This window comes from Staurois parvus, unplaced genomic scaffold, assembly GCF_062004578.1.
Source record: "Staurois parvus isolate SC_StPar_1 unplaced genomic scaffold, SC_StPar_1.0 ptg000081l, whole genome shotgun sequence".
NCBI lineage: Eukaryota > Metazoa > Chordata > Amphibia > Anura > Ranidae > Staurois > Staurois parvus.
In genome coordinates this window covers 16,256,721-16,276,668 of record NW_028317877.1, presented here as the reverse complement: position 1 = coordinate 16,276,668, position 19,948 = coordinate 16,256,721, and the positions used below count along the sequence as shown (strand labels likewise).

The 19,948-nt window shown below is 43.6% G+C and overlaps 1 protein-coding gene across 2 annotated transcripts in view; it reads left to right on the top strand.

Annotated features, from left to right (window-relative positions):
* Window positions 1-19,948, top strand: part of NINL (ninein like) — a 253,682-nt gene that overhangs the window by 125,435 nt on the left and 108,299 nt on the right. For both annotated transcript variants that reach the window (XM_089669816.1, XM_089669815.1), the window contains exon 9: window positions 18,380-18,516. In XM_089669816.1, the coding sequence (XP_089525942.1) occupies window positions 18,380-18,516 (137 nt within the window). The remainder of the gene's footprint in view (window positions 1-18,379; window positions 18,517-19,948) is intronic.

Below are 19,948 nucleotides of genomic sequence, written 5' to 3'. Positions count from 1 at the left end.
TTCCTTAAGGTGTATTTCCACTTCTGCATCCAAATTGGGCCAACTGTTATGTTAAATATTTGTTACATGTCTCCATTCACATAGCATAACTTAAAAAAAAATTAAGATTGCAGCATACCTTTTTTAGATGGTCTATTCTGGACCCTTCAGCAATAATAAAAAAAAAAAAAAAATCTAAAAAGTTGTCTTTGAGGGGGCAGGACAGCTTTGTTTTCCATAATTAACCTTGACTGTACTGTGCAGGTATATCTTTATTATCAGTTGTAACTATATTTGGACATTGTCACAACAAAGGATTAAAGGTGTCTGTGGATGGATTTCATGCATTGTATGTAATTGAGGACAGACTTGAGACAGAATCACTCAAAAAACATTGCAGTCAGCCATGACACCTCCTCCTGAGAAAAATCCTAAAAGGTAAAAAATATTTCAATTTAAAAAAAAATTAGGCATGCAGTGTATATGGGAAGATACAACAAACATATAGTTTTTTTTTTTTTTCAAATTTGGCTGCAAAAGTAGAAATATGGTTTAATCAGTTCCTGGCACCCTATTCCTTTTATGAAGGATTCTGTAAAGAAATGGTCTACATTACCCTTGGTTGATCTGCCCTTAAATCCATGCACACTTCTGCACTCCTCTCTCAAACTTTCCCTGACTGATCATAATCCCTAAACAGGGATTTGGTGGTTGCTGCTGGTAATGCTTAGTTTATGGATTGCAAATCACGGTCATGACAAAATGATTGTCATTTCTGTGCAGCACAGTCCTGGCTCCTAGCTGAGTTAATCTTGGATAACCCTCTCTCCTGTTTAGATCCTTTTGGCAATTTGGATTAAGTATTGATTGTTAAAGCAAATGTGTAAGAAATTATTGGTATGCCTACCCTTTGTGGGAGATCATCATTTCAGCTCTTCTCTGAACAAAATAATTTTAAATGTTAGGGAGGTAAGAGTAATCACTGCCTCTTTTATCTTGAATTAAACATTCATTTCTTGTTCAAATATTTTATCGCAGAAATTAGAAGTTACAACTTCAGTTCAATACAGGTTTAAACGAATGATGTGAACAGGAAACAAAAGGCAACTGGGTCTTGCGTAGATGACCGGTAACTTGAGAGTGTGTATAAGATCCATTGATATGGACTATACATTTAACAGGAGTAGAGCTTTATTAATATCTATACAAATAATGCACAGGAGTAAATTAACAGTAAATAAAACATGGTAGAAGGTAGAGTGGGTTAGAGGGTGATTGGTGGACATCACAATAAAGGGAGTTTTTATCGGTTATACATTAGGCGCTTGTAGAAGAGGTGGCTCAGAGAAGCAGATAAATGCTCCCGTGTAAAGGGGGAAAAATAAAGAAATTCCAAGTAGATTGCTCCTATATAGATAGTGTAGCAAAACCCACTAGAGAATAACACCTTCAAAACAGAGAGAAGGTGAGCTGAAGGAAAACATAAATAGAATAAGGAGATAAAGTAATAGAGAGAAAGGAAAGAGGGAGGGGGTGTTCCCTGGGTACCACTGGAGAAGATGGAGTCGACATATATTGCAAGTAGGACTGGCTAGATTCATCATTTAGGGAAGCATTAAAGATTCATCAAAGTTCGGTGGGAGAAAATTTGTCATTCATGGTATCCAGAGTGCTTCGAATTTGGCTACACTGTCCAGAATGGTTGCTTCTATTTTCGTATGTATCATTGCTTATGTTACTCTGTTTGATTGCCAAGATGCAAAGGTTTGGGGTCTGCCAAACCTTTGCCAGGGTTTTTTTAGCCGCGGTGGTGACCTGCAGGAGGAGTTTGAATTGGCGTTGGAATAGCTCTTGAGGTTTTTGGTTTAGCAGGGCCACAGCTGGGTTCGGGGAGAGGGATATGCTGAAGAGAATAGATAATTGCTGAAGATTTCATCCCAAAATGCTTGATTGATCAGGCAGGTCCACCATATGTGTAAATATGAGCCTGTGTTTGCGCAGCCCCAGAAACAGTTGGGGAAGTGAATTGGGACAGACATGGCGAAACTGGCAGGGACCAGATACCAGCATGTTACCAGCGTGTTAAAACCTTGTAAATGAGATTGTGTTCTGCGATGAAGATTTAGTTGCTTGCCAAATATGGGTCCAATCAGCTGATTCTAACATGAGCCCAAGATCCTTCTCCCATTTGGTAGGAGGGAATGGTAGGGGTACCAGAGATCAAGAGATAAGAATAGAGTGAGGAGATGATGCCTCTGTGTGTGGATCGCTCAAAAAAGGACATAGTTAATGTCGAGGAGTCTCTTGGGATTAAAAGTGTGAAAAAGTGTTTAAGCTGGAGATATCTAAAAATTTCGGATGAGGGGAGGGTATGTGATTCACATAGGGCGGGAAAGGATTTGATTCCCAAGGTGGTCATCCGTTTGAGCCCTAATTAAGTTGGCCGAGGACCAAGCTATGAATGAGTTAGGAGATGTCCAGGCTGGGTAGAAAACTGAATTATGGAGAAAGGAAGCAAACAATTATGGGGTGATAAAAGAGTATACAGAGTTTCGAGGCGGTCCCATATAACGAGAGAATGACGTGTGGGTTGCAGATATTTCGTCAGAAGATTGGAACCAGAGTAAATTGGCTACTGACAAAGGATCGCAATCTACGGATTCCAAGGCAACCCATAGGGGTATTTCTGTAGTAGCGCGCTATTTGGGCAGTAGGGCTAATTGGGTCACGCAGTAGTATTTTTGCATAGTTAAGGAGGCCTAGGCCTCCTCTTAATTTGGGTGTATAAATAGTAGACCGTGGGATCCGTGGGCTAGTGGAGCTCCAGACATAGGAGAGAGTGCGTCTCTGTAACATGCAAAGGAAATGTGTTTGCTACTGGGATAGGGAGTACTCGAAATATGTACAATATTTTTGGCAAAATGGACATTTTGACCACAGTTATCCTGCACATCCAGGCCAGGAGGAGGGGAGACCATTTAGTCATGAGATTAGTTAGGTGAGCTAGTATAGGGGGATATTTAGCTGAGTAAAAGTCAGTTAATGTAGCTGTCAGTTTGATACCAATATATGAGATGGAACTTGGGGACCAGGCAAATGGCAGGGCTTCTTGTAGTTAAACTAACTCGGGGGGGCATAGAGATATTAAGAGCTGTAGATGTATGGAGGTTAACTGGCAAACCTGACATTTTACCAAAATTGTCAAGAAGGTGTAATAAGTTGAGGGTGGAAGTCAGTGGGGACATCAAAGAGTAGAACATCATCCGAAAATAGGCAAAGCTTGTGGTGATGCCACCCTATTTCTAATCCTCGGATATTAGATTGGATGGGGATTTGGGGAAAAAAGGGGGTGGGAAGGGGTATTACTCAGTAAGAGAGAGAGGTCCAAGCAGTAGGAGTCAGATTAGACCTAAGGGGCAGGAACTTTGTGCCAGACAGGTTTGCTGATTTAACTGTCCAGGAAGGCAGTTTATACAAACTTGTGTTTGAGGAAGTCATCCATGAGCAGAAGGTCCATCTGTGTCACTAAGCAATAGACACACTAATCTTCGACCTGGGTAAGATGCAGGAGGAAAAGTGAAGGATGGATGAATATTCTTCATGGATCAGTCCATAGTCTAGCTGAGCTGGTGCAGGGGAGGAATCCACGCTTATGAGAGCCATGTTGGCATTCAGTTCTGGTTGTGGTCTAAAGCTTCTGCAGGGAGCAGGAGGCTGAGTGTCAACGGGACGATTCTGATGCCGTATTTGATGGTACAAGTTGTAGATTATGTAGAGTCATCTGGAGATCTTCAGACTTTCGGCAGGTATAATCACGGTTCCGATATGAGAATCGGACAGAGAATGGTTTGAATGTAAGTGATGTGGTGTTGCTGCTGGACCTGCAGGTGAGGTTTCAAGGCACATATTTTGGCGACCGTGGAGGGAGGTCCTGAAAGAGTTGGTAAGTGTGACTCTGGAAAACCAAAGAGCCCTTGTTGGGTGTAGCAGTTATAAGTTGTTCTTTGGTGCGAAAAAAGTGCAGTTTAGCAATAATATCACGGGGTGGGCCATCTGTTTGGTGCAGAGATGAGGCTCGGTGGACTCCTCAAGCCTCAAGGTCATCTGTGTGAGTATCAGTTAGTCCACCGAGGTTGTCGACCCTTTGTTCAAGGTCGGCAGTGTGTTGACCTAATTCTCTGATCTCTCTAAACAGTTTGTCTGTAATATGATCGGAGGTTTGCTTTAGTGCTCTGATGAGCATTCTTTTGAATTGTTTAAGAAGGTCAGGGTGTGCTGGGATGCTAGAGGAGTAACCCCCAGGTCATAGTCTGACTCACCTTCTGTAGTATGGGTTGATTGCGCAGGCTTGGAGGACCGTGGTGTGCACGACTGTGAAGCTAGGACCGCCGCCATCTTGGATGTAGCGGACCCCACGGGCAGGTACTTGCTCCTGCAGGGCACCCTCTGGGACCAGGAGGTTACTTTTGTCTCGTACTACGCCCCCAATCGCTTTCGGCATACATTTTTTTTCCCATCTCTGCACTATCATTTCCCGACACTCCAAGGGTCTTCTTCTTTTGGGGGATTTGAATGGTACCTTAGATTCCGCTTTAAATAGTTGCTATGCCCAGGGAGCGGACCCTTCTCACGACTTAGAGTTAGATGGATGTATGCACTCTCTTTTGCAGACTGCGGGGCTGGCGGACGTTTGGAGGGAACTTCACCCAGCTGAACGCGACTTTACGTTCTACTCAAATCCCCATAACAGTTTCTGCAGAATTGAGCACGTATTTATGCATGTCCAACAGCTTCCCTTAGTCAGGCGGATATCTATCCCTTCCTCACCCTGGTCAGATCATGATCCCCTGGTTCTACTTCTTGCCTATTAGGGTGAGCACGTTGCCCTTTTCACTGGCGCATTAACGAATCTTTGACTACTCAGGTCACCTGCCAACAAATAGAAGGTTTCATAGGTACATATTTTACGTAGAACTCGGGATCTGTTTCTTCGGCAGTGCTTCTATGGGTTGCGCATAAAGCCACGGTGCGGGACTACATTATACAGCTGGCTGTGGCTCGGAAGTGGGAGCGTTATCTTTTGGACCTCAACTCTTTACTAGCCTCTGCGGATGCTCGTTGGAAGTCACACCCATCCGCGGCCCATAAACGAATGTGGGACGCTCTGGCTGCAGAATTGGACCTGCTTGCTCCTTTGAAGGCTGAACGGGCCTTGCGTTGGACCAAAGATAGATTTTATACCTATGCTAATAAGCTGGGTCCGATGCTGGCTAGGAAACTCAATCCTGTTGGGAAACCCCACAAACCGGTCCGGTTATGACTCCCTGTGGGGAGCTGCACTTCCAATCCTTAGCAGATTGTTTCACACTTCGCAGACTTCCTTTCACACCTATACGCCAAACAAGATCCCTTCCTTGTAGCTCAAGCAGAAGAGTTCTTTCAAGAACTATGACTTCCTGGATTGTCTGAAGCAGCGCAGGTAGCCCTGAATGCCGGTGTAACTGTATCGGAAGTACTTCAAGAAATCAAATCTTTACGGTCCACTGCGGCCCCTGGCCCTGATGGCTTTTCAGGCCTCTATTATAAGAAATTTGCGACCCTGTTGGCGTCCTTTTGGCTGGTTACTTCAATGAATTACGACAGGGTTCTTTGCCCTCTCCAGATGCGCTCAGAGCTCATATCTCAATGATTCCTAAGACAATGGATGATGTACAGGAAGCGCAAGCCTTTCGGCCCACTTCGGCCTCAGATTTGGTTTCACTCTTACATTTTCACTTCCCTTACAAATGGGCTTCCTCTTCACTTGAATACTTGGGCATCTACCTGACCCTTACCTATGGCTCTTTGTTTGCTGCAAATTATTATCCCTTGCTTCGTTCTGTGTCCTCTCTTGGCAATTCCCGCACCTGTCTTGGATAGGACGGATCAATTCGGTGAAAATGACCATCCTGCCTAAACTGTTATATTATTTTCACACCCTCCCATTGCGGGTTCCTCCTCATTTTCTCCGGCTGATTCAGGCGAGGATCATGCGATTCATCTGGGCCAACAGACGCCCCAGAGTTTCTAGAAATACGCTTTTTATCCATAGACTCCAGGGAGGTCTTGGGGTGTCTAATGTATCTAAGTATTACCTGGTGAGCTAGATTGCCCCACTGTCTGTGTTAAACGCTTCCTCTGATTTTCCTCTTTGGGTCCTTTGGAACCGCCTAACTGAGCCCCCATTGCGACATCGACACTTTTATGGCTCCCCCTGTCCTACACTGATTTTGCTCCATGGCCTACGAGTGTGGGATTTGGTACGTTACTCCAGTGGGTTGATGTCTCCCTTTATGCCTTTGCTCCCAATTACTAATCTTCTTTTCCTGCCAGGCTTCAGTCAACCAGGGGCGTTCAACTGGTGGGTGGCCAATGGTTTTTCACAAGTGTGACACTTTTTGACTTCTCGGTCCTTCCCCACTTGGAGCTTTCTTCAGGAGTCACGGGATGTTCCTCAGGTAAATTTTGCCGTTATCTTCAATTGCGGCACTGGCTGACCTCATTGCAGGGCGATTTTGCTTTCCCGTATCAGAAATCTGCCTTTGGACAGCTTTGCCAACAGCGTCTGGGAGCTCCAGGCCTTGTTTCTTTACTTTATGCATCCTTGAATAGGCGCTCAGTATGTACCGCTGTATCATATGTTGCCCAATGGGAGCGTGACTTGGGTGGTCCTGGATCTGGAGGACTGGAACAGGGCCTGGTCGTTTTATAGCTAAATGTTCATTTAATACAGCCACGCTGGAGGCGGCATGCAAAGTACTGTTTCGTTGGTACTGGGTCCCGGCTCGAATTGGGAGGCAAACCCTGCTTATAGTGATCACTGCTTTTGGGATTGTGGCCATCGTGGAGATGTGTTGCATATATGGTGGTCATGCCTGAGACTGATTGATTTGGTTTTTGGTCTTGTGTATTTGGCCTTCTTTACACATTGTTCCATCTCTCCATACGGCGGGAGGCTCGGAATGCTTTGCTTCATTGTCCCATACCGGGCCTGTTGGCCCATCAGAAGTTGGCTTCCTATTTGTTTTTGTCAGCCACTAGAACTAATTGCTTAGGCCTGGAAAAGCCTGTCTTTCCCTCTTCAGGGGGTGCGGGACCGTATGACCACTTTGATGCTCAATGAACAGATGTCGAGTATTCGTAATAACTCGCAATGGAAATTCTTGAAAATATGGGAGCCATGGTTGACATATGCTTTTCCCACGCTCCCCCTGGCTAGTCTGGGTTCATGATGCTGTATGGTATTGGCATTCCCAGATTCCTGCTTCTGGTCTTGTTTTCTTCTTCCGTCTTTACTCTTTTTTTCCTCTTTATTTACTGTTTGAATCTGTGAGACGGTAGATACTTGTTATATCACTGTTTTTGTATCTTATGTGCCTTGAATGGCCCCTATGTGGACATGCCTTTTACATTGTTGGTGTTATAGCACTGTTCTCTTTATTTATGTGCCACTAATAGCTCCTGCGTGGGCGTGTCTTTTGCTCTAGGTTTTCTTTGTTAAAATTGTTTAAAAGAAGTTAATAAAAATCATTGAAATACTAAAAGATACAAAGCAGATTTCCTCTGTCATTCACCTTGTATCTTTCCCTTGCCTTCCCAGGTCTTAGCAATGCCAGAAAGACCTCTTTTTAGCCGTTTGGGGTTTGTTGTTAAAACCTATTTTCCACACCGAACAGTTTAAGGTTTTTATTCAGATCTGATTACAGTTCTGAAGGAGGCATTAATCCCATATTGGACAGTCAGTCATTTTCTCTCATTGCAGAGACTTTCCTGGCTTACATCAACATTATAAATGCATATTTACACAGTCCATCTTTCCAGGTCATAGGTGATTTTGTTGCTTTACTGTGGGAGAAGAACGTTATTTTGTTGGTCTTCCCTCTAGCCTTGCCTCATCCCCAAGAGTATTCACAAAGGCCCTTTCACCAGTTCTAGGTCTTCTTCATCTCTGAGGTATTCTAATCATTGGATACTTGGTTGATCTGTTGCTGCAAGAACAGGCTTCCCTGGCCCTTTTATATATTTATTTATTTATTACAAGTATTTATATAGCACCAACAATTTATGCAGCACTTTACATATATATGTACATTCACATCAGTCCCTGCCCTCAAGGAGCTTACAATCTAAGGTAGACAACTCACATTGATACATACACATACTAGGGCAAATTTAGACTGGAGCCAATTAACCTACCAGCATGTCTTTTGGAGTGTGGGAGGAAACCAGAGTACCTAAAGGAAACCCACGCAAGCATAGGGACTCTGATCTGTAAATCATATTGCAAACCTTGAGGGACTTTGAATGGATCCTGACTATTGAAAAGTCTTCTCTAATTCCATCACAAAATTTGAAGTACTTGGGCCTCCTTCTGGATAGCCTTTTAGGTGTTGCCCTGGGAGAAGCTGATAAAAGATGCTGAATCAGGTTCAGCAATTTCAATCTCTACATTGAACCTCCCTGTGGAGCTGCATGTGAATGTTGGGGTTGATGGTATCTACCTTCCAAGTGGTTCTATTTGCTCCTTTTCACTCAAGAGCCTTGCAGCAGGGCATTCTCATGACAAATCCAGTCTGTATCTGGACAAGGGAATCAAATACATCCTCGAACCAAGATGTCTGTCACATTGGCTTCTGTGTCCAGCATTTCCAGTGGTCAGATTCCTCTTCCCCCTTACAATGAAATTGTCATGACAGACACTTCTTAGGCAGAGTTATGGGTTCTCTCAGGAGAAATCAATACTTACAATCAATATGGAGTTATGAGCAATTTGGCTTTCATTATATTTACCGGAACTCCAAACCCCCCTTCCCATTCAGTCATCCAGTCCAAATTTATTCGGACAATGCCACAGCTGTGGGCTACTCCAATACTCGCGGGAACACTTGCTTCACTTTGATGGCCAGATTTCAAGAGATGGAGGCATTTTATATTCAGCAATCCCAACCATGCTCATAAATTGACTTTCTGAAAAGAATTTTATCAAATATGGAAGACTTCTTATCATTGGTGTGAGCCTATAGGTTGGCTTCTCCACGTGCCGTCTCATTGGGCTGTGTTCTTTTACACAAACTTGTCCTCTGTCACCATCAAGAGATGGTTTCTAGGGGCTGGTGCCTTCAGTTTATGTGCAATTTCTCCTGTCCGGGATTCAAAGAAAAACCCACAGGCAACCTCAAAAGAAAACAGGCTGCTCTGGAAAAAGATGGTGTGGTTGTTTTTAATGAGTACAATACAGTGATATTTGAACAAAAATGAGCTGTTTGGTCGAGGTGCCAGAAAGAAGATTTTACTGCACCAATGCCACAAAAAAGCCCAGTTACAATATGCCTGACAACACCTTGACATGCCTAACCAGGCCTTTGTGTGTCATTGACGCAGTAAAGGCTTCTTTCTGGCACCTCGACCATGCAGCTCATTTTTGTTCAAGTGTCATCATATTGTGCTCCTTCAAAACAACCACACTGTCTTTTTCCAGAGCAGCCTGTATTTTTCTTGTGGTTACCTATGGGTTTCCCTTTGTATCCTGAACAATTCTTCTGGCAGTTGTGGCTGCAATCTTTCTTGGTCTACCTGTGCTTGGCTTGGTATCAAGAGGTCCTCGAACTTTCCACTTCTTAATAGGTGATTTAACAGTATTGATTGGCATATTCAAGGCTTTGGACATCTTTTTATGTCCCTTTCCATCTTTATAAAGTTCAATTACCTTGTTATGCAGGACTTTTGACAGTTCTTTTTTGATTCCCATGGCTCAGTATCTAGCCTAGTCAGTGCTTCCACGTAAGAGCTAACAAACTCATTGACTATTTATACACTGACATTAATTGCAATTTTAAAACCCACAGATGTGGGACATTCACCTCTAACTGGCATTTTAACCCGTGTGTGTGTCACCTTGTGTGTCTGTACCAAGGCCAAACATTCCAGGGTATGTAAACTTTTGATCATGGCAATTTGGGTGATTTATGTTATCATTATGCTTTAAAAAGGAGCCAAAAAACTATTTGATAATAAATGGCTTCATATGATCATCATCCTTTATTAACCACTTGATCCCCAGACGATTTACCCCCCTTAATGACCAGGCCTTTTTTTGCTGTTTGGCTCTGCACTAATTCAAATGATAATTGCGCGGTCATGCAATGCTGTACCCAAACGAAATTTACGTCCTTTTTTTCACACAAATAGAGCTTTCTTTTGGTGGTATTTTATCACCTGTGCGCTTTTTATTTTTTGCGCTATAAACAAAAAAAACCACGAAAATTTTGAAAAAAAACTATTTTCTACTTTCAGCTATAAAAAAATATATCGTAAACTCAAAGTTAGTCATAAATTTAAGCCAAAATGTATTCTGCTACATGTTTTTGGTAAAAAAAAATCCCAATAAGTGTATATTGATTGCTTTGTGTGAAAGTTATAGCATCTACACGCTATGGTATAGATACTGTAATGTATGCCTTTTTTTGCTATACAGCGCTGCACTAATTCAAATGATAATTGCGCGGTCATGCAATGCTGTACCCAAACGAAAATTACGTCCTTTTTTCACACAAATAGAGCTTTCTTTTGGTGGTATTTGATCACCAGTGCGCTTTTTATTTTTTGCGCTATAAACAAAAAAACCACAAAAATTTTGAAAAAAAACAATACTTTCTACTTTCAGCTATAAAAAATATATCGTAAACTCAAAGTTAGTCATAAATTTAAGCCAAAATGTATTCTGCTACATGTTTTTGGTAAAAAAAAATCCCGTGCATTAGCGGGCAAACTGGCGCTATCTAGGAGGGGCGCTAACACTATCGGAAGTCACCAGTGACACTAATACAGTGATCAGTAAAAATCTGTTCACTGTAATCAATGACACTGGTGACAGGGCAGTGAAGGGGTTAACTGGGGGGGGGGGGGAGGGGGGCGATCAAGTGGTTAAATGGGATTTCTGGTGCACTAGCGGGCAAACTGGCGCTATCTGGGAGGGGCGCTAACACTATCGGAAGTCGCCAGCGACACTGATACAGTGATCAGTAAAAATCGGTTCACTGATCAGTGACACTGGTGACAGGGCAGTGAAGGGGTCAACTCGGGGGGGGCGATCAAGGCGTTAGACAGGATTATTGGTGTATTAGCGGGCAATCTGGCGCTATCTGGGAGGGGCGCTAACACTATCGGAAGTCGCCAGCGACACTGATACAGTGATCAGTAAAAATCGGTTCACTGATCAGTGACACTGGTGACAGGGCAGTGAAGGGGTTAACTGGGGGGGGCGATCAAGGGGTTAAACGGGATTACTGGTGTACTGGCGGGCAAACTGGCGCTATCTGGGAGGGGCGCTAACTCTATCGGAAGTCGCCAGCGACACTGATACAGTGATCAGTAAAAATTGGTTCACTGATCAGTGACACTGGTGACAGGGCAGTGAAGGGTTAACTGGGGGGGGGGGCGATCAGGGGGTTAAATGTGTCCTAGAGTGTTCTAACTGTAGTGTAGTGCTTGTGTGCTCACTTTTTGGATGTCTTCTTCTCTGTCTGGAACGGAATGTGTCCAGGCAGAGAAGAATGACATCATATCCTGCCCTGTGTATTTGTCAACACAGGACAGGATAGGACAGGGACCGATCATGTGATTTCAGCCAGAAATCACTGGCTGAAATCTAATGATTGATTCCTCCTGGATCAAATCGTGTCACCCGCGGGTCGGCGGGAGCGCGCGCGCCCTCTGCCGGCGAAAGTGTCGGGAGCGCGGAACCCGTTTTAAAACGTGGTTTTCGCTCCACTGCCGCCCTGCACACGTATATACACAGTGGCAGGGCGGCAAGCGGTTAAAAGAGCATTTTTGGCATGATCAGTTATCTTTTCAATATCAATGCCAAAATTTCACAATTTCTGCCAGGGTATGAAAACCTTTGAGCACAACTGTATATCTGTGGTTGTTTTAGATTAAAGCTGAAAGTAAAAATTTCACTTGGGTCTCTCCCAACACTGCAGGGTTTAAGTGCTCATTTTTGCCTAGGTTACCAGTAAAAAGCACATTTACTTGCCTTATTCCTCACACACGCAGCTGCCTCCTATACAGCTGATCTCTTGAAGCCTCTTTTCTTTAGTGTTCTGGATGGCAATTTTAGTTGTGAGTCATCACATACAATGCAGGATCATCAGTCATGCACAGTGAATGAGAATGCCAAGGGTCAGCCCACAATGCAGAAAATCGAACAGAGGGGGGTGAATATGAGGGGGGCTAGTCAGTAAGAGTAAGTAAAAGTGTTTTTTTTACTAGTACCCTAGGCAAAAATGAGTCTTTAATTCCTGCAGTGTGGGACTTTTTTCATATTTCCAGAGTACAGCTTTAAATTGAAACTTCACTGAAAACTTCTTATGTGTGTTCTTATGCCTGAAAGTTAGGTAGTCTTTTCATCTGTTCACATTATGCAAATGTGATTGCACTAGAATTCTTTTGTTAAATCTAGATATCTAAGGTTAAAACACACCCCCCCCCCCGCTCTAAATGGTATGGTTATTTCAATGACGAATCCCGCAAGACCATGCCAGACCCTTTTTTTACAAATGTATCCACAAGTTGTCAGGGAAAGAAACCCCTGTGGTTATGAAGGTTCTTTTGTCAGTGCAAACGGATATGTTAGCCACCTTACAGCTCTGACATCCAGGGAGGTGGATACTCGGTCCTCCAAGGAAGGATAATCTTCCTAGGAGGAAACTTGGGTTGGGAAGCAGTGGGGGAGTTTGGGTCCCTCATTCTGTCAGGTCACAGAGGACCTGGAGGAGGCCGAAGTCTCTAACTAAAGCTCCCTGGAAGAGGGGGAAGAATTGGAAGGTGCTAGCCAGGCTAGCGAGGAATCCAGATGGGTTAGACACCTTTTTGCAGTGGAAGATATGGAGGGGCTCCTAAGGGCTATTTATGCCTCAGAGGACATCCCAGAACCACCAACATCAGTCTCAGCCCAAGATAAGATGTATTGGGGGTTGGTGAGGCCATAGGCTAGGGTTCTACCTGTGCACCAAGCTCTTAAAGATATTGTCTGAAGAGAGTGAAAGGATCCCGAGAGAGAGAATTAAAATGAAAGACCTGGAAATAGTGGTACATCTTTGGGGAAGAGGAGGAAGAAAAATTCCTCAAGAAGCCCAGACAGAAGAGGTGTTCAGTAAGGCAGTCGCCTACTTAGCAGACACTGCGGTGGAGATGGTCAGGACATCAGCTAAGACTGCAGCGCTTCTCAACTCAGCTCGGAGAGCAGAGTGGGTTAAGATCTGGGAAGGCGATCAGACATCAAGAGCCTGACTCTGCGGTCTGCCGTTTGAGGGTTCCTTACTGTTTGGCTCACGGCTGGACCAAGGTTTATCGCGGTCTGCCGAAAAGGGGAAAAAGTTCCCTGTCAAGGCCAAAAAGGATAATGGTAAGTTTTTTTCGAGCCCCCCTTAATCAGGGCCAACAAAGGGAGACAGGGAGTTCCCATTTTTTCCGGCACCAAACCCACCAGTATTATTACAGAATTTATATAGCGTCAACAGTTTGCTCAGCGCTTTACAATATAAAGGGAGACACTACAGCAATGATACAGCTCAATACAAGAGGGTTAGGAGGGCCCTGCTCCTTGGAGCTTACAATCTAAGGGAGGGGCTGGTGGTACAAAAGGTAACAACTGTGGGGGATGAACTGATAGGAGGAATAGAAGATTCCATTATTAGCTGAAGTTGGGATAGGCTTCCCTGAAGAGAAAAGATCACCTAAAGTGGGCAGAGTGGGCGATAGATGGATAGATTGGGGTAGAGAGTTCCAGAGGATGGGGGAGGCCTGAAGTCCTGGAGATGAGCATGGGAGGAGGAGACAACGGAGCTAGAGAGCAATGGGTCATGGGAGGAGCAGAGAGGACGGTTTGGGTGATATTTGGAAACAAAATTGATGATGTAATTTGGGGCAGAGTTATAAATGGCTTTATATGTTATTATTAATGTTTTGAATTTTATTCATTGGGCAATGGGAAGCCAGTGGAGGGATTGGCAGAGAGGGATTGCAGATATGGAACGGTTAGTAAGGTGGATGAGTCTGGCAGCAGCATTCATGATAGACTGAAGAGGGAAGAGTCTGCGATTAGGTAGGCCAATGAGGAGGCAGTTACAATAGTCAAGGCGAGAGATAACAAGGGAGTGAATAAGTTGCTTAGTGGTTTCAGAGGTTAAGAACGGGCATATCTTGGAGATGTTGCGGAGGTGAAGTCTCCAAGATTTGGACCGTGTTTGGATTTGGGGCTGAAAGGACAGATGGGAGTCTAGGATTACACCTAGTACCCTGACATGAGGGGAGGGACTGATCCTTGTATTATTGATCTTGATGGAGAAGTCAGGGGAGGGGGCACAGGCTGGAGGGAAGAATATGAGCTCAATTTTGGAAAGATTTAGTTTGAGGACCCCAAATGACATAGATCTCATGGTGGGTGCAAGACTGTCCCAGTTCCTCCAACAGTAGGGGGACATTTTGGAGACCCTGTACATTCTGCAGTTTGAGGGGAGCAGTTGGAATTCTCTTCACTTCCCCCTCATACCTTTGTGTTGACCTATTCCCCTCAGAGACAAGACAAAGGCAAAGGGTCTTTTGGGAGGGATCAGGGATTTAGCAGATCAGGAGGTAATTGTCCCTGTGCCAACGGACCAGGTTTTTTGTGGATTTTATTCTCACATCTTCATGGTCCCGAAGCTTTCAGGGAAATTTTACTTGATCATAAACCTAAGAAGGTTGAACAGTTTCCTGCGGTTCAAAAAGTTCCTTATGGAAAGTATTTACAGTGTACGGAAACTTCTGCTCAAGGGAGTTTTATGTCCACTGTGAACATCAGGGACGCCTACTTTCACGTTCCAGTCGCCCCAGAATACCAAGCCTTTTTATGGTTCACCATTTTCATGGAATAGGGGGTCAGACATTGGCACTTCCGAGCCCTCCCTTTTGTACTGGCGGCCAGTCTAAGAATATTCACCAAGATGGCCGAGATAGTAGCATATTTCTCACAGCATGATTCTCACAGCACCAGTCACTCTGTCCTGAGAGACCTGGAAGAAGTGATCCTCACCTTGGAATCTTTGGGGTGGATTGTCAGTCAGGAGAAATCCTTTGACTCCCTCCCAAACCTGGGATATGTAGTGGACTCCAGAGTTCATAGGCTCTTTTTGCCCCAAGAGAAAACCAAAAAATAGGGCTGTCTCCAGGTTGATATCAGTTCAATATTTCTCCCAGGGGCACATCAAGGAGAGTCCTAGGACTCATGACAGCCTGTATTCCGGCTATGGAGTTGGCACAGCTATATTTCAGGGAGCTTCAATTCTTTCTTCCATCCCCTTGGAACAGGAAAGTGGAAACCCTTTTCAGACTGATACATGTCAATTACTTTGTTTCTCACCTGTTCTTGAATTTCCTTAGATTGTGGCATGATGTGTTGCTTTTTTAGATCTTTTAGCGTGCTTCACTTTGTCAGACAGCTTCTATTTAATAGATTGTAAGCTCTAATAAGCAGAGCCCTCTTTTCCTCTTGTACCAAATTGTATTGTAACTGTAATGTCTACCTTCATTTTGTAAAGCGCTGTGCAAACTGTTCGTGCTATGTAAATCCTGTATTATAATAATAATAATAATTTCCTGATTCAACAGGTCTCCCAGTAATCAGGCCTGGGTATGGCAAGTGAAATTTAAAACAGAGCTCTGGGATTCTGGAAGTTTAGCTTATGTAGTTCTTCTCTTCAGGCTGTATAAAAATACTGATAAGGTTTTAAAGTAAGAGGTCTTACTTTTCTTGTAATCCTCATGTTTCACCTCCCTGTGACGTCATCATCCCATAGCTCCATATGTCTATTTCCATGCTTCAAGAGGAGCACTTTCTGCCCTGCCTATGTCACATCCGTGCAGGTATAAAGAACTATATTTCCCTTCATGCAAAACTTTTTCACATAGGTCCAGGCAGGTTTGGACAGTTTTTTTTCCCTTAATAAATGAAATCATTAAACTGTATTTTATATTTACTTTGGTTATCTTTGTGTAATATTAAAATTTGTTTGATCTGAATCATTTAAGTGTGACAAAATAATAAAAAATTAGAAAGGGGGCAAATTGTTCTCAGCACTGTATACAAAAATTAGCATGCAATCAAAAAGAACAAATTTTTGTTGGTTTCATGCTGCTTTGTTTGACTTGATAAAACAAAGCCATCTAGATGTCTCTTCTTCAGCTAAATGTACAGGCTTACAAACTGGCACCCAAGTGGGTTGTATGTGAGGTGTGATAAAGAGTGGACTGAACTTGAGCAGTGTTCTCTTGTTGCTGCCTTCAAGCTGTTGACTCTCAAGATCTGGTCTTCTAAATCTGCTTTGTTTATAGGTCTGACAGACTTGTTCTGTCAGAATTTCCTCCAGTTTCCAAATGCCTTTGGATATTTAGTAAACTAGCTAACACTTCTGCTAAATTTTCTTGCAGAAATTTACATTATTTTTCAGTTTTTGGTAACTTATTTTACCAATTGGCTTAGCTTTGTACAGTTTCATAATATTCATTAGAACTAGGACTTGAATTGCTTAAATTTTAGTAGTTATTGAAAGAAGTGTGGTGATCCAAAACTTTTGATCAGAAACGCATATGCTGTAAGGTTGGTTTTCTGATGGCTGGATAAGCAGATGTATCTACTTTAGTTTAAAGTGGTTCTAAAGGCTGAAGGTTTTTTTTACCTTAATGCCTTTTCTGCATGAAGGTAAAAAAAACCTTCTGAGCGCAGTTTCCCCCTCCAACCCCCTCTTATACTTATCTGTGCCCCATCTCAGTCCAGCGCTGTGCATGAGAGCCACGACTCTCTTGGCTCTCTCCCTTCCCACAGTCTCAGAAACAGCAGCAGGAGCCAATGGCTGTCAATCATAGCCAGTGAGGAGGAAGCGGAGGGGCAGGTCAAGCTACACACTGGTGTCTGTGCACACAGACCCAGCTCAGGAGCAAGCCCGCACAAGTAACTCCATAGCAAGCGGCTTGCAATAATGGGGAGTCAGCAGGGGGAAGTTGGCAGGAGCGCAGTTGGGAGGCTCAAGAAGAGGAGGATTGGGCCTGCCCTGTGCATATGCACAAAGCATGCAAGTAGAACATGTTATTTAAAAAAAAAAATGGATTTCCAATCACTACAATATTGCATGCCATTCATTCTGTACATATCACAACTAAGCCTTGTTTGATTTCAAAGTTCATATAAGGGTAAAACAAAGCATATGCAGTACATTTCTAGAACTAGGAGGGCAAAATAGATCCCTTTGGATAATGCAGGAAGTCTGCACAGGACACAGGAAAGTTCTAAATTTCCAAAATTATCTCCTTTTTTCTTTCTTCTTTTTTTTTTTTTTTAAAACCTAAGGTTGTAAGTAAGCGATGTTCATTGCTGTCATTTTAAATATACATTTAAGGGAAAAAATGTTCACAGCTGATTGTTTTGGGTGTCATTTATGTTACAGTATACCTTATATATGTATATGTGTGTGTGCGCGCATGTATGTGTGTGTGCGCAGCATGTCACTGGTGTGAATGTCTCTGAGCAAACAAACAGAAACAGACTTCATGAGGGTGGCCTGAGGGCCCAACATCTTCTAGTGGGCCCTGTGCTCACTACCCGGCACCATAGAGCTCGATTGGCATTTGCCATTGAACACCAGAATCGGCAGGTCCACCAGTGGCGCCCTGTGCTTTTCACAAATGAGAGCAGGTTCACCCTGCGCACATATGACAGACATGAAAAGGTCTGGATAAGCCGCAGAGAACATTATGCTGCCTGTTACATCGTTCAGCATGACCGTTTTGGTGGTGGGTCAGTGATGGGGAGGCATATCCATGGAAGGATGCGCAGACCTGTACAGGCTAGACAATGGCACCCTGAGTGCCATTAGGTATCGGAATGAAATCCTTGGACCCATGGTCAGACCCTAAGCTGGTGCAGTGGGTCCTGGGTTCCTCCTGGTGCACAATGCTCGGCCTCATGTGGCAAGGGTATGCAGGCAGTTCCTGGAGGATGAAGAAATTGATACCATTGAATGACCCCTATGCTCTCCTGACCTAAATCCAATAGAACACCTCTGGGATATCATGTTTCGGTCCATCCAACGCCGCCAGGTTGCACCTCAGACTGTCTCTGAGCATCCTTACATTCCTAACACATTACCCAGTCCATATCAGTATAGATATCCAGCATGATATTTTTCCCCATTGAGATCTGATGTGTTTTCCAAGTGTTCCTTTAATTTTTTTGAGCAGTGTATATAAATTTTTATTTCTCTTTTTAATCCAAAAATATTTTTGAAAAATCTATGACAATGTTACAGATAATTTTCTTTTCCTTTAGAACTTGGATTTCAGCCCAGAGCAGCGAGTGAACCTTTTGGAGCTCACTGCCGCTTTAGAAAATGAGTTGATTGCAACAAAAAATCGAATTTATTTGGCCGCGTTGGCATCCTACAAGCATGAGCTGCACCATCAGCAGTAAGTCATATCACTATATGTGATCATTAAAAGGTAGTGTAAGTCTCTAATTTAAACCACACAAGCATTATTACCCACTTGAAAGATACATTGTATTATTTTTAATTATTGTAATATGTCTAAATGTTGTTTTGTTAGCCTAATCTTATTGGTGTATGTATATGCTTTAAAAACATGTTTCTTTGTATACTTGCATGTCCATGAAGCAACCATATTTCTATCTCATCAACTGAGGGACACTAGAAATCTTTAACCTTTTGGGTTATGTTGCTGACTTCAAGAGGACTGAACCCTGGCAAACAAAATCTGTAGGCCAGCTTAGGATAACTCCTGCTACTAACATCATGACTTGTTTTTGCTAGTGTCTTAAGAGGATGAATGTTTTAAAGTTTTTATCAGCTCTACTGCTGTAAAGACTAACATATTTTGCTAGCACTTTTTTTTTCTTCAGTGAAGACTCTACACTGCTTCCTTCACATCCAATCAGCAGCTACCTAGTGCAGTCCTCCTCAGCCTGGATTTCGCATTCCCGCATCCGGGCCCCGCTAGACTGAATGTTGCAGGAATGGCCCAGAAGTGACCTTCAGGCACTGGGTTCTCTGTTGGGCACTTTGCTGGCTTAGTCTTGGTAAAATTTAGCTGCAGAGCATTTTCCAAGTCCAGAGCCTCTGGGATTGCCCAGTTCCTGGATATTCACTTAGAGTGGCCTGTCAGGCCAAGCACTTGGAGCTACCTCATATTCATCAGTTGCTGGGTGCCATTATTCCCTGTTCTCACCAGGTTTTGGCTCAGAAATGGTTAATGCTGTGGGACTGAGCATTGATGTTATGTTGAGTGGAATGTATTGCGGTAAAGAGAGCTCTTTCTTTCCTGCCACACTGCAGTGAAAAAACACTTCTCTTCTGCTGCCTGCTTGTAAATTCTAGACATGGGGGAAGGGGGGACAGTTCCATGGCACTGGGTGCCCCCAGCTCAATTTCTACTAATGGTTTCAGGGTTGCTTGCAGCATACCTACTGAGGGTGCTAATGTCTGCAGCCTAGAGTCATGCTGTCCTCTGCTCTTGGAGTTCTCCCATTCAGTCTTCCTTGGTTCTGTGAGGTATAGTAAGGTCATCTGCCCTTTTTGGACTATTTTGTACCATGGTCATGAATGGTCTAAATTGCCCAGTCATTTATGGACTCTCCTGCACCTTCTCCAACAGATTCTGTGTCTGATTTACCCGCAGTGTTAGCTGCTTCTGAGACATTGGCCACAGATACTCTTAAATTAGGGGTGGGCAACTGTGGCCCTCCAGCTGTTGGTGAACTACAAGTCCCATCATGCCACTGCCTTTGGGAGTCATGATTGTAAGTGTCAGTTTTGCAATGCCTCATGCGACTTGTAGTTCTACAACAGCTGGAGGGCCACAGTTGCCCACCCCTGTCTTAGGT